General features: G+C 38.7%; 2 protein-coding genes across 2 annotated transcripts in view; both read right to left on the bottom strand.

Moving 5' to 3' along the window:
* Positions 1 to 10,223, bottom strand: part of LOC113677026 (uncharacterized) — a 40,887-nt gene extending 30,664 nt beyond the window's left edge. The window contains exon 1 of the mRNA XM_089201611.1: positions 10,203 to 10,223. The gene's annotated coding sequence lies outside the window, so the exon portion shown is untranslated. The remainder of the gene's footprint in view (positions 1 to 10,202) is intronic.
* Positions 975 to 11,383, bottom strand: LOC149053409 (uncharacterized). The gene is made up of 9 exons (XM_089201605.1): positions 11,211 to 11,383; positions 8,163 to 8,852; positions 6,479 to 6,691; positions 5,957 to 6,069; positions 5,324 to 5,371; positions 3,958 to 4,056; positions 3,759 to 3,857; positions 3,447 to 3,545; positions 975 to 2,887 (listed from the first exon to the last, which is right to left on the bottom strand). The coding sequence occupies exons 2-9, from the start codon at positions 8,806 to 8,808 to the stop codon at positions 1,493 to 1,495; spliced, it is 2,712 nt and encodes a 903-aa protein (XP_089057731.1). The 5' UTR covers positions 8,809 to 8,852; positions 11,211 to 11,383; the 3' UTR covers positions 975 to 1,492.
* Positions 11,384 to 13,376: the final 1,993 nt, after the last annotated feature.

Below are 13,376 nucleotides of genomic sequence, written 5' to 3'. Positions count from 1 at the left end.
CAATGAGTTAGCCGGTCGGCCACCTTCACACCAAATTGCAAAGGACAGTATTTCGAAAATATCTTCCAAGCGGAATAACAAGGGCCTATAAAAGTTTTCTAAGGTAAGGAACTATTTATGTCAAAGCAAAAATAAAAAGCTAAGTGCGGCTGCGACTCAAACAATGCTTTGCTTGTGTCATTGCAATGTTGATTTTGTTCATTTCAATATGGCGCCATATACAATTTTAGCGAAGTTTGGTTGGTTGGTACATCAAAACAGCGGAAGATACCAGAAAAATGAAACGATGAATTTGAAGACCCACCTTATAAGCCCTCGTGATAGTATTGCTGGAGATTTTGAGAAACTACCACATGCATTTTTGCCACACTACATTAGGCCGGGTTTGGCATGAATTAAATATGGCGAACACGTCCACTGGTAATTAACCCGTGGTTTCGTCAGGAAGGACACGATACAAAAAATATCATTATATCTTGGTAATGGAAGGCCACATGTATATATTTATGGCTAGAGAAGTCCTGCTGTTGCATTTTAGCAAGGACGGCCTGAAAACTGCATAATTTAGAGCTCGCAGGCACTCATTTTCGATCATGCAATTAGTATCGGTTTATTTCCGTTAAAATGAATATTTACAGAAACTAACCTCACTTCACTTTAAGTAGTACCTATAGCTACCTGTAGACAAAAAATGGGACGAGATGATTTTTTTACCATGTCCGCGATTTTGTTATTTTTCTTTGATTTTTAGAGACATTCACTCTTAAATTCCATGATTTTTTTGTGTGCTCCTAAGCTTATGCAGAGTCTTTCAAAAAAAAATTACGATTTAAGTAAAGAAAAATATTTTTTTAGAATCTCCATTTGCTAATTAATTTTCAAATACTCATATTTTATAATTAAATGATTTGTCAAATGATATAGGGCACGTTGAAAAATTCGGGTAAAACAAGGTAATTCACACGTACGAAAGATAAATGTAAAATCACATGATTTTTATTTAGCCGCTTTCTCTGGCTCTAATTTTTGCACTTGTTTACAGTAGGGTTTTTTCAGGGAGGTACATTCCTTTTTTTGTGTGGTATCTGGGGCTATTGAAAAGGTACTTCAAATTGATTAAAAATTGTACAAAAAAATACCCGTTGAACCGACTGTTATATCAACCATATATGCAGGCGAAATAAAACTTTTACATATGTACAAAACAAAAGCGAATAAGCGCAGGTTTTCTCACAGCCAATCATCTTCCACTTTCTCAATCAACGTTCCTTCAAAAAAGGTCAAAATGATTTAAAAAATCAAATTAACATTTACTGATCCAAAACATTAAATGAATTTTGGGTAACACAGCGATGTAAATAATAGTGCCATACCGTTATGAAATGAAATTTTCACGATGATCTTGGCTTCAAGACAATTCTTGTTTGCGCTGATTAAATTTTAAAACAAAGATAGTGTGCTGAAAAGTCTAAAATAATAACAACAGTACAAGTTAACTGAAATTTTCATCGAGTAACTTTAAGCCATGTTCAAGGTACTTTAAGCCTTGTCCTGCCCCTTTAATGGCAGCTTTTAAGAGAGATTGACTGCCCGCTGGTTGAATTTCCGCCCACTGACTTTCAGTTGACTGACTTTCCGCCGATTGACTTTCCGCTAGTTGACTTTGCGCCGATTGACTTTCCGAGTCTCTTTGGGGAAGGCTTCTTTTCGGTTTAAGATACTCCTCAATTTCTGTTTCTTCGTTCATGCGAGCCAAGTCAGCCGCATCCTTTCCATCCACTTTCAAGTTAACGTCGGCGTTGGTTTCAACCAGTTTTTTAACCACTTGAATGTTGCCATACATTGCTGCCAAATGCAGTGGGGTAAAGCCGTCCATGTCGCTCGCGTTTATATCTGCTTTGTACTTTACTAGCAGATCTACGATCTCGAGCCTGGCACTTTTTCTGGCCACATGAAGAACTGTCTGACTTTGTGTGTCAGGGAAGGTATCACTCATTTCAGTGATATTCTTCCGTACTTCCTCTGGAGGATCCTTTCCCCATCCACTCGTGAGGACGAGTCCAAAGTCTGCAACGTCAAGACTACCACCGTTAGTGCGCCTCAAGAACAAGGGCAATAAAGCTTTCTCTACTAGGACATAATGCCAGGCTTGTTTCCCTTTGTCCTTCCCACGAACAAGGTAAATTCTATCTTTTGCATTCTCTTTGTATTTTATATTGACATCAGCGTTATCTACAAGGAGACGCCGCACTAGGTGCTCATGATTATTACTGACTGCAACATAAAGCGGGGTATTTCCATTGACTTCTTGAGTATCCACATTAGCTCCTTTCATCAATAGGATGTCAGTGGCCATGTAGTTGTTGCCATAAACTGCCACATGTAAAGGTGCAACTTTATCGTCTGTCCTGTGAGCATTTACGTCAGCTCCAAGATCAATGAGGGTGTTCATGAACTCACCAGAAGCTGAAGGACTTGCCCACAACAAAGGTGTGCGGTTGCTTTTTCCTGGGATGTTTATATCCACCTTCTCGTTTAGAACAATCTCGACGGCCTTCTCTACATCATCGATGCCTCTACACAAATGCAGCTCAGCTAGTGTATCGATCTTTCCAATATCCTCTTTGTATAGTTTTTCTATCTTAATATACCCCCCTCCTTTATCTCGGAGAGCCAAGAGAATCTCTAACGCAGTTTTTCCAGGAAATACCTTTGCTTGACTTCCTGTCTTTTGCAAATTAATGTCTTCATTATAATTTTCAAGATAGAAAGAAGCTTTGAGAACCGTGTCATAGTCGCCATGAAATACAGCCGCCTGCAGTCGATTGAAACCGGATCGTGCATCTACATGGAGAAAAGCTTTTCTTGAAAGGGACAGCAGGCTAGGCTGAAATGAAAAATAGGTTGTAGTTAACAGAAAAATAGTTCTTAGGACAACATGATACGATTCAGATTATGTAGACTCTACATGATCTGTGTCTGTCTTGTGTGATACTGATACAAGTATAGCATGTCATGACGAGTTCAACATAAAATTTAACATAAAAACTAGTACATCATTTAAGGTTCAGTATTCAAAAAAACTAAAAATGGCAATGTTGAATCGCAATCTCAAGTAAACAAGACACAGATTATCTTCCGTTAAAGATCCTGCTAGTCATATTTTAGACCTCTCCGCGGAGAGCATCCCAAGATTGAACGGAGAGCATGTGAACATCAAAATATATGCACTGCTGTTCGATATTGATGGAAGAAGACGCTATTACCACGAAAACGCAGCCGTACACCAAACATAAACTTATTGCGAACTGGTGATAAACAACTGTAATGAAAAGAAGCGTTTGCTAAATCTTGTTGACTTAACCAGATGCTCCTCTCAGTGTGTATGGAAAGATGTTTTAGAAGCAGTTACAAAACATGAAAGAAGAATAAAGATTTGACCATACCGGTTGGTTGTAACTGGGACTCGCATTATTCCTCAGAAACAGCTCAATAATGGATTGGTGATTGTTGCGTTCAGCTTTTTGTAGCGCTGTTTTTTTAAACTAAAAGGTAGAAAATTGTCAATTTCAAAGGTCAAAATATTAGAGTAACTGCCACTCACTCAAAAAGATGAGTATTCCTGGAAACGAGATACAATTGACTAAAGAAAGGTTTCAAGAGCTTATGAAATGCTTTGCTTGCCTAGAATTTTTTTAAATCAATACTGTATGTCTGACGCATTGCCAAAACAGAATCACGAGTGGTCACCAACTTACCCTATCTACAGCATTGACATTTGCACCGTGCTGTAACAAGAGTTCAACAACAGCTCGTTGCCCATACCATGCAGCAAGGTGAAGAGGCGTTAAATTAAACTGAAAAATCAAAGCAAATCGTTTGACAAAGGTCGAATACTTATCAATTTATATTAAGAGCAGACACATATAAACGCAAAATCAATTGCAAGCTAGCAACCTCATCCGTCTGGTCCACATCTTCACCACTTTCAAGAAGTACTTTGACAACGTCATATCGACCGCTGATTGCAGCTTTGTGTAGAATGTTTCTTGATAACTGTGAAAATAGGACTGCTTTTTAGCAAATGGCTAGTATAGTAAGACACTTATAATAGATAGATATAAGTATATATATGAATAGATATTGACTAGGAAATTAGGTTAATTTAGGAGATGGCTTCTAGGCTACGCTTAGCGCTCTACTATTCCATTAGGATTCATAGCATTAAAATGTGTAACACTGCTGATATAATAATAATAATAATAATAATAATAATAATAATACTAATGATAATAATGTTCCTCGTGGATGCACCGTTACACTGCAGAGAATACCCTCTCAAACCATTTTGATTATTAATAGGGCTATCCGAAACGTAGCAAAAGTACAGAAGAGGAGAATCTGAGTAAAAATTTGAGAACTTGAAGAATACCAGGAAGAGCTCATGCTGAGAACATAACAAATCGAAAGAATGGGACATACAAAAATAACAACAATAACGATAATAATTAATGGGATCAAATCATTTAGCATTGGACATTCCACGAGTTGGCTCTTCTTGTCCACTGTTTCCAGGTTGAATTGGAATTCAAAATGTTGGTTTTTTTGGAGGGAGGAAACCGGAGAACCCGGAGAAAAACCCTCGGAACAAGGAAGAGAACCAACGAAAAACTCAACCTACATGTGACACCAGGTCCGTGAATCGAACCCAGGCCACAGTTGTGTGAGCACTGCGCCATCCCCTCACCCAAATAACATGTAGTACTCACATAAGCATACCTCAGAGAGAAAGAGGATTTGATCAGAGTGGAATTTTGAGACCAATTTTGATGAGAATTGAAAAACTATTGTCTTGAGGAAATTTAGGAAGTAGGGAGCGAAAAAAAGGCGCGAAGGTATGGGAAAATAAAACAGTAACAGACTAAAATGAAATAAATACAAAAAGCATTATTTTGTTCCTCTCCCTATAGGGACTTGGCCTGTAGACAATCGCCTCATACTTGCTTTCGCTCCACTTTAAAATAAAAAAAATCAAGAGGAAAACAACGCACAAACGAGAAAAGAACCTTCTACTGCTAACTGTACGCTGTACGTATAACACCGCCGATTACCATCACTTCCCAGATCAAGAGAAAACTAGAGGGCAGAGAGGGAGGCTTCTGGTCCGGGATATGTCAAATCCAAAAAGACGAAATTAACTTTTCTGAGATGTTTGCACGAAGGATAACATCGAACTGATGCTATAATATAACCACAATTTGTCTTCATTGTTAAAGCATGCACTACTTCATAAAACTGTCACACAATTTTGTACTTGACTTACTTTGGCAATTTTCGCTCGAAGCTTACACGTCGATTCTGGGTTTTTGTCCTAAGTGGAGAAAGGCATTTTTGAAGTCAACGCATTCCAAATAAAAATGCACTTAAAAAAAAAAAAAAAAAAAAATATATATATATATATATATATACACGTTACAGGTACAGCATTTTATTTCAGGTCCTGCTTTCTGTATGGGTCCACCATTCGATGAAAAATTGCACAGCAAGTAAACTTTTCTTTAGTAATGATTTGAGCCCAAGAGTGATATTTGATTGTGTAGTTTTTCCGCGGAGAAGGACTGTTGAAGGTATTAGGGACTGTCGTTTCGATGACCTTTCTAGAACTCTTCGCCAGAGTCTGATTGTCCTCTTTTTTGTTTCCCTCGGGTGATTTAAAACTATGATTAATAATAATTTCTATCCTCATGTTAGTGCACATCATAGCTAACACAATGCTGTTTTCTGTTTTTTTTTTTGTTTTGTTTTGTTTTGTTTTTTTTATCAAGACTAGTCCTTGGCCTGGCAAACCCAACCAGACGACTTCATATCAACTCAAATCAACCCCAGTAAGTAAGTTATTTTTTTGTCTAATGTCTGAGCCTTTGACTGGAAACTATCTGTTATCAGAATATGTTACCTTTTCCCACATTTGGCAGGTTTCTTTGGAAGCGGCGTCTGTAGATAAGACGCTTGATCCTGTAGAGTGAACACTCTTGCTACCTTCCTGATTTATAGCACTGATGCTGATGCCTGCATAATTTAATAAATGCCACCGGGTTACTAGAAAAGACGTGTGGTTCTTGAAATAACCGAAGTATGGTCGGTGACTTTCTCTACTGGTATTGTTCTGTTCGCATTTAATAGTGCAACATAAAAATTATGTTAGAAACCTCATAAATTACACAACAACTAGGACTTTTAATTATGCATGTGTCGACAGTACTGGCGTGTCCAATGAGCAAAACTGCACACTTTTGCAACACAACAATAACAACTTATCTATCTGTATCTAACCACGTGGTCCCCGACTCGCTCGCGAGTGTTAATGGGAAATTTACGCACTTCTGTGGGTGAAATTGTCAGCGACCAGAAGAGTCTTACAACATTATTTTTCACTGGAATTTTACAAATTGCACCTAGTCGTTGTTTTTAGACTTACCGTCTAACTTGCGCTCAACTTTTCGAAGTAAGGATTCCATTCTATCTAATCTATCCATCATACTGGTGTGAAAGGAAGACAGCTTTTCTATCACTCTTTCGTTCTCCTCTTTAGTTGGCATGTCGTCCAATTTGTCATTAATTGCTGCAAGTTTGACGTTTTGGAATTTTTCTAGTAGATCTTTGACGTCATTGTCAACAATCCTCTTGAAACCTAAAAATGATGACCGTACAATAAATGATAATAATAATAATAATAATAATAATAATAATAATAACAATGTTAACTCGGATGTCGATGTTGATAATGATGATATTGGTATTGATGTAAGGCAGAGATTAAGCTAAATAACTGGTAGCTACGATATTTGAGTAATGGATAAGACAGTTTAATATTTTTTTCTCAGAGGGCACGGTAACGAATCCTGCAATCTGATTGGTTCTTAGCGCGCTCCGTATTTTCCAATCTCTGCCCACGGGCACGTTTTCGTAAGTCGCCGAGTACATCCCAACCTTCGTTGCCATTTTTCATTAATTTATCTCGTTTTTCAAGCTGGGCAGTGTTTTTAAGCGAAGACTACCTCAAGCCGATTATTAACTTATTAATCCTCTCATTTCTCTCTCTCAAATCACTTTGGTTGACAGAGAAGTGTCATGAAATTGGTTGACAAGCGGCCAAAAAACCGTCTGTAATTAATTTTAGTCCGTCACAAAAAGTACCTAGAAAGTTAAAACGTGAGGTGTTTGGTTACATTTGAATTGATCGATGGAAAGACTCACCCAACTTTTTTAGAAAAGTGCGCCTTATTTTGTTACGCGCTCTCTAATTGACAGGTGTAAAAATAATGATTCAAAGTTTGTTGGAAACCTTTCAAATCACTTTTATCATTACGCAAATGAAAGTGTTTCGGTGAAGCCTCTCTCTTTAATTTGCTTTACCTCGATTTTAACTACCATTCACTCGCTCAAAAATTGTTCAGTTTATGGAAGATCTTTCTTTAAGGACAAAAAATAAAAATGTTATCCACCAACCTACGTCGGTTCGTATTAGGAAAAACTGTGCCCTCTCAGTCTTGAGTACTCAAGACCTCGGACAAGACCTTCCGGCTGGCGGATAACATATATCTCTTCTGAAGCTGGCTCCTCTGAGTATGTCGTTCCGCTTACTTGATTGCAACGACCAGGTTGGCACAGGGGAAACCCCTGAGGCGGAGTTTCGCGTGAATTGCCAAGGGAATGAAAACATTATGGCAAAGGCAGGAAGTCTAGTTTGATTTGACGTGATTAATAAACGATAAACGATCACAAACATATTCAAAGGGCCATGAATAAAAGTCAGGAATATGCCCCGCCACAGATTATACAGAGGGCTTTATCCCTGTGAGTGAAGAGCAGTCAAGCGTCATGAGCACGAACAGAGTTAGGAGTTTGCGTAGAGTTTGGCTCCTAAGTGGTTAATGTTTTCGAAGCTTCGTTTAAAGGTAAAATACTGAAAATGCAGCCAAAAACATATGTTTTCGCATTTCTGGAGAGAATGCCCTGTGAACCCTGGAAGGCCGCGTCTTTGCTCTCTTTAAGCGTATTTACACTGGTCTTGAGTTAACATCCAACCTGGAGAATTGCTATATGAAACTAAAGCTATTCCTTGAATAGTTACATTACACTACTTGAGACATTTCTAGTACCTTCTGTTTTCCATGCGGAAAGTTGATCCAAAAGTTCCTTTTTTTTGACGGGAAGTAAGGGCAGGTTTTGGAGCAGAGCCTTTAACTTGTCAAAGCACTGGTCAAAGAAGATTTGGGTCCAGTCGCTCTCTTTAAAATGACTTCCCCGATTCCTAACATTCTCTCTGACATCATCTGCCAACGACTGAATATCGTGCGAAGGATCGGAAGAAACAAATATTTTTATGGGATACTTCCTACATCCCAATAGTCTAAGAGCGGCAATCAAATCCATAGATTTGTCGAATGCCGAGAATACTGCAAGGTAGTCTGGGAGATAAAGCTTGGCAAGATCAACTGAGCTGTTGACATTGTAGTTGTAGGTCTTTTTGTTCTTTCCATGAAAACTAGAATTATTTTTAATATTTCCAAAGTTTAAGCCTTTAAGCGAAGAAGCAGGACTTGGAGTGGCTGCCAGATGGCATACAACTGCGTAGGTCAGTGTTTGTAGACTGCAAGGTGTCGGTAAGCCATTAAGGTAATTATCTAGGGTAGCATACAGCTTGTCCATTCCTTTTTTCACGATATCCTGTAAAACTGGAGCTACGACCTTATTTGAGGTAACAAGAGTAACAAGCCATCTTTTGTCGTTACCGAGGACATCCATACTAACGAATTTTTCTGCTCAATGAAATGAACTCTTGATATGATCTGCAAAGTATACATAGTTTTAAAGAAAGCGTATTAGTAACAAAGGTACTGTGGGTTTTAACTAAAGAAATGTAGGCAGAAAGTTTCCATCATTTGGAAACATAAAAATTGAGGGATAAGTCATTGCTTGAGGAGAGTTACCAGAATGATTAAGTTATCATTATTCTACAGTTGCAGCCCCCCATTTAGTAACACAAAGAGGATGGAATCATGGTTGCGTCAAACTTTAAAGGCCAAGTTATTCATATCACACTCAGATTGCAAATAATGGAGGGATTTTGGCCAATGTGGTGTAAATGAAGTTAAACAAAACGAGACAGGTACAGGTTCATACATCTTAAGATCCATTGACTCGTCACACGAAGCAAACGACATAGTCAACTCATGACAAACAGATATGGATCTATTAAATATTTTATTGTATGGAAATTCTTCTGTTGCCTGATAGCGCGGTTATTGTTTGACTAAGTGATCCAGCTTCACAATAATTTTAACTGTTTTCATCTTGAAACACATAACACTACTTTTTAGCGTGTAATACCCATCTGGAGGCTGCTTTAGTGAGTAAGATGATTAGAATATGACCAAAACAAAACAAAACAAACCTAAAACAGCTTATGTCAGAGTTGTCACGGTATAGCGTGAGGAGCTTGAGTGAAACAAAATCCTCTGATCGCACAAGGAAATTCCCGATAACGTTTTGCTTGGGGGAAAAAGTTAGCTTTTACTTCACTGATCAAGATTTCCCACTCTTATTATCATTTACCCTCTTGGTGCTCCATTTCATTCTCATTTTTTCGCCTTTGTGACGGCTACGAGTGTGTATTTGAGCCACCGAGGACTTCTTCTTGTTCTGGAAACGCTCCAAAGAATTGTATACTTTTCCGGAGTCTTAACTTTGAACACGCATAGCAGCTCTGGCCTGAGAATTCGAAGCTACCGATTCGAGCAAATACAGTAGTACAACACCATACTGTGTGAGAGTAGATCGGCAACAATTCCTCGTTTTAACATTAAGTATTGAACAGACGAGCTCCTGATTTTATTCTCTCGCTTTGGAGACCTTTGATCGCTGCCTTGTTTACTCGAGTGATATGAAGTAAAATAGCGTGATTGTCTAATCCAGGTCACGCTGTAGGCACATGTCGTGAGCACATCATGATTTCAATCATGCAAATAAGCCACTTTTAACATACATTGCAGCAACTAGGCACAAACAAATAAGAGGTTCCTGGAGGTTTTAAAATAAAAATAATTTTAATACCGTTGCATTCTCAGTGGCTGACATTGAAATTTTACGTTCAATTCTCTCTAAAAGTACAAAGCTTAACGAAATGGATTTGTACAAACCCTCCTGCTTTCCAAATCTGTCAGGTACCAACTCCTATAGCTTATTCGTTGTAAAATCAACCAACACACTGAAATTTAAGGCGGCGCTCATTTGTAACGATGAAGTTTCGCGTAGCTAGAATGCACAGCAAGTTTCAAATCGAATGAGTTAAAACTATTAACAAATCTTCAATCCAAAACGAAATCGAAACTGATAAAAAGTTTGCTTTCATTAGGTAAACACGAAACTACTTCATATGTTCGTTCCTTGTTAACTGAACCTTGCGTCTTCAATTTCTGTTCACTCGCTACAGTCACTGCACCTCCAATTTTCCATGTGTTCAATATATGGAGAGATTGGAGGTTCATATTCAAAAGATCGAGTCCTCTATGCTTTTTGTTACTGATACCACGAAAGCGCATAGTTTCTTTTCCAAACAAACAACTCTTGGATCTTACTTTTGTCTTCACCTATAGCTAGTTACTCGATTAGAATGATCCACGAAGCCACAAGAAGCCATAAGAAGCCATAAGAAGCGTACTCTGCCGCTCATCTCAAATCGCGTGTCTCGTAATTTGAAGACTGCGAGCAAGCAATTGCCATGTCTGCTTATTAAATTCATTTCTCGCCCCATCTTACCGTAAATTGAAGCCTCTACGTGTTTTCTTGCACCTCTTGACGGATATTCACTCCTACTATGCCAAGAAGACGATAATGTCTTAGAAATTATTCTCGACCCAAGTAGAGCGTGTTTCACTGAATAAACCAGATGCAATGACGAGATGATTTGGACGAAAGTCTAAATCGTGCTATTTCGTTTGCGCCTATTTAGCGTCAGTTGTTGTCATGATTTCAAGGGTGACTCTTGAATGAATACAAAATGGTGATAAGTAACTAGGAAATGCGCCTTAAGCGAGTGGCAGTGTTAGAATTTTTCCGTCTGAGTACAAGAGTACATCAGATACACCTCGGTCTAAGTTGTATTAAATTCACTGGTTAGCTTATAAATAAAGAGCTGTTAAGCCTACCTTAATATTCAAGTTATGGGGAGAAATATCTTGATTAGTTTGAAGCAGCAAACAAGCGGCTGGGATGCTTGAACAGATATCCACGAGTTCCCATTGCTCCTCTATACGTCAGTATCTTTGAGGATTTAATGAAGAATCGACAATGGCGAGTGAAACGTTAGAGATTGTGCACTGCCACGACTTGAAAGGTCAGATACACCCTTAGCAACGGGAGAGTCCCTTTCCGGCTGAAGAACACATTTGAGCGTTGCTCAATTCAAAGCCAGGTGAGAAGTTATCCTAAACATGAGATGACTTTGGATATTTTACGGTGCAAAGATAGAAATGAACTGACGAGCACAAAATTTAAAATGTTACGAGGATTTAATAAAGTGCAGGAATGATACGGCAAATGAAACATGAGAGATTTCGTATTGCCGCGACTTAAAAAGGTCAGATACACCCCCAGCAACGGGGAAAGTCCCTTTCTGAAGAACACATTCGAGCCTTGCACCATTCAAAGCCAGGTGAGAAAGTTACACAAGACATGAGCTGACTTTGAATATCTTACGGTGCTAAGATAGAATGAATTGAAGAACACAAACTTAAAATGCTACAAATACCAAGAAAATAAACTGAACTAGAAAAGTAAAAGGATCCCGTTCAGACAATGATGTCATATTCGAATTAATCCGATACGCTAACGACTGTATCATGTTCCGATCTGACAAAAACAAGTAACCGCTTTCAAAGTCACATGAGTTGAGGGACAGACGATGTCTTAGGTTCACACATTAGGACATACAAATTCAAACGCGTAGAGGAACGGTCATTCTTTATAGCTGGGGGTGGGGGGGGGGGGGGAGGTAAGTGAGGTCGGAGGGAGATTTCGTTTGCGTCACTAAAAAGTGCAGATTCATACTAATAAAATATTAGATTCACGAAAATATGTTACCTATCGTTTGCGTGAAATTTATCATTTTTACGTTTGTTTGTCAGACGGTAACTACTTAATAGGTGATGTACATTCAGCCTGGGCGGTCTGCGTTTACAGGACCACAGGGAGGCTTGGTTATCATTCAGTCAACTGGTGCAGTTACAACTGCAACACACAGTTACGAAGAAGAGCGCCAGCTGTTTGTTTACATTCCACTGCAACTACACGTGAGTTGTATCTTGAAGAGGATTGAGGTTTTTTTTTTCTCATCGTTATTGTCAATAATAATGATTTATCCTTTTTCAAAAAAAAAATATATCTATATGTTATGCTACCCCACCCATGGTAGGACGCCTGTCCGGTAGCTGCCGGCATCTTATCAGGTTGTCCTGACACTTCTCTATTAACCATTCACACTCTTGCGTGGGGAAAAGTTTGGTGAGAGTCACTGTCCGGCCAAGACCTAAAAAATGACCCAGGCAGGGCTGAAACCCAGGCCTCTTGATCAAAAGTCCAGCGCACTGCTCATTTGGCCGCTGAATTCCTCTTCCTAGTTATTATAGTTTGATACCTTATTAAGGAAATACGTACTGTGTAGCAAATTAGACATATTATTAAAGCAAGGTAAGAGTAAAAAAAAGAACATGAAAAAAATAAATTTACTAAGCCGCCACGCCGCTGCAAATCTGACTGTCAGTCAGTTCCAAATAGGCTTCTCCTCCCTTGAAGGACTTCCCCCCTCGCTCGAATTAGGAGCACCCTCTCCCCTCCCCCCCCCCTTTCTTAATGATAATTGGACGGCGTGGAGGGCTATAGGGTCTGATATCGTCGTCACGTTTCCAAAATCAATCAGACGCGCAAGTTTGATTTTAGAGAAAAATGACACAACATGAGGTCTAATTACACTACTTTATTTCATCTATTTTGAAAGCGCAAAATTAATTTACCTAGATACAGCATTAAAGTCAACACAAATATTCTATTGATCCAGCACTGTGCACAATTTTAACAAATATGGCTTCCTTGCCTCTCAGATTCCTGTAGTTTGATCAGTTACTTTTTCATATCGCCCCAGCTAGAATTTTTTAGCTAGATATAACCTTATTTCTCGTACTCGGTAACCGTTGTAAGAATATTGTCCATGCTTGTTTGGGAGTTGAGTGAGGGTGTTTATAGTGTAGTAAATGCTGCAGTAAAGAGCACAAGGATTAAAATTGAATACCAGGCGGAAAGAGGCGGTTCAGTCTTCT

The sequence above is a fragment of the Pocillopora damicornis genome, chromosome 1 (genome assembly GCF_964200805.1).
Source record: "Pocillopora damicornis chromosome 1, jaPocDami1.2, whole genome shotgun sequence".
NCBI classification, from domain to species: domain Eukaryota; kingdom Metazoa; phylum Cnidaria; class Anthozoa; order Scleractinia; family Pocilloporidae; genus Pocillopora; species Pocillopora damicornis.
This window is presented reverse-complemented; position numbering and strand designations above follow the sequence as displayed.

Coding starts and splice junctions, on each gene's coding strand:
- LOC149053409 (XM_089201605.1), bottom strand. CDS start 8,808: ATGGATGTCCTCGGTAACGACAAAAGATGGCTTGTTACTCTTGTTACC. Junction 6,692..8,162: donor TTCCGCATGGAAAACAGAAG/GTACTAGAAATG, acceptor CATCATTTTTAG/GTTTCAAGAGGATTGTTGAC. Junction 2,888..3,446: donor GTCCCAGTTACAACCAACCG/GTATGGTCAAAT, acceptor TTTTCATTTCAG/CCTAGCCTGCTGTCCCTTTC.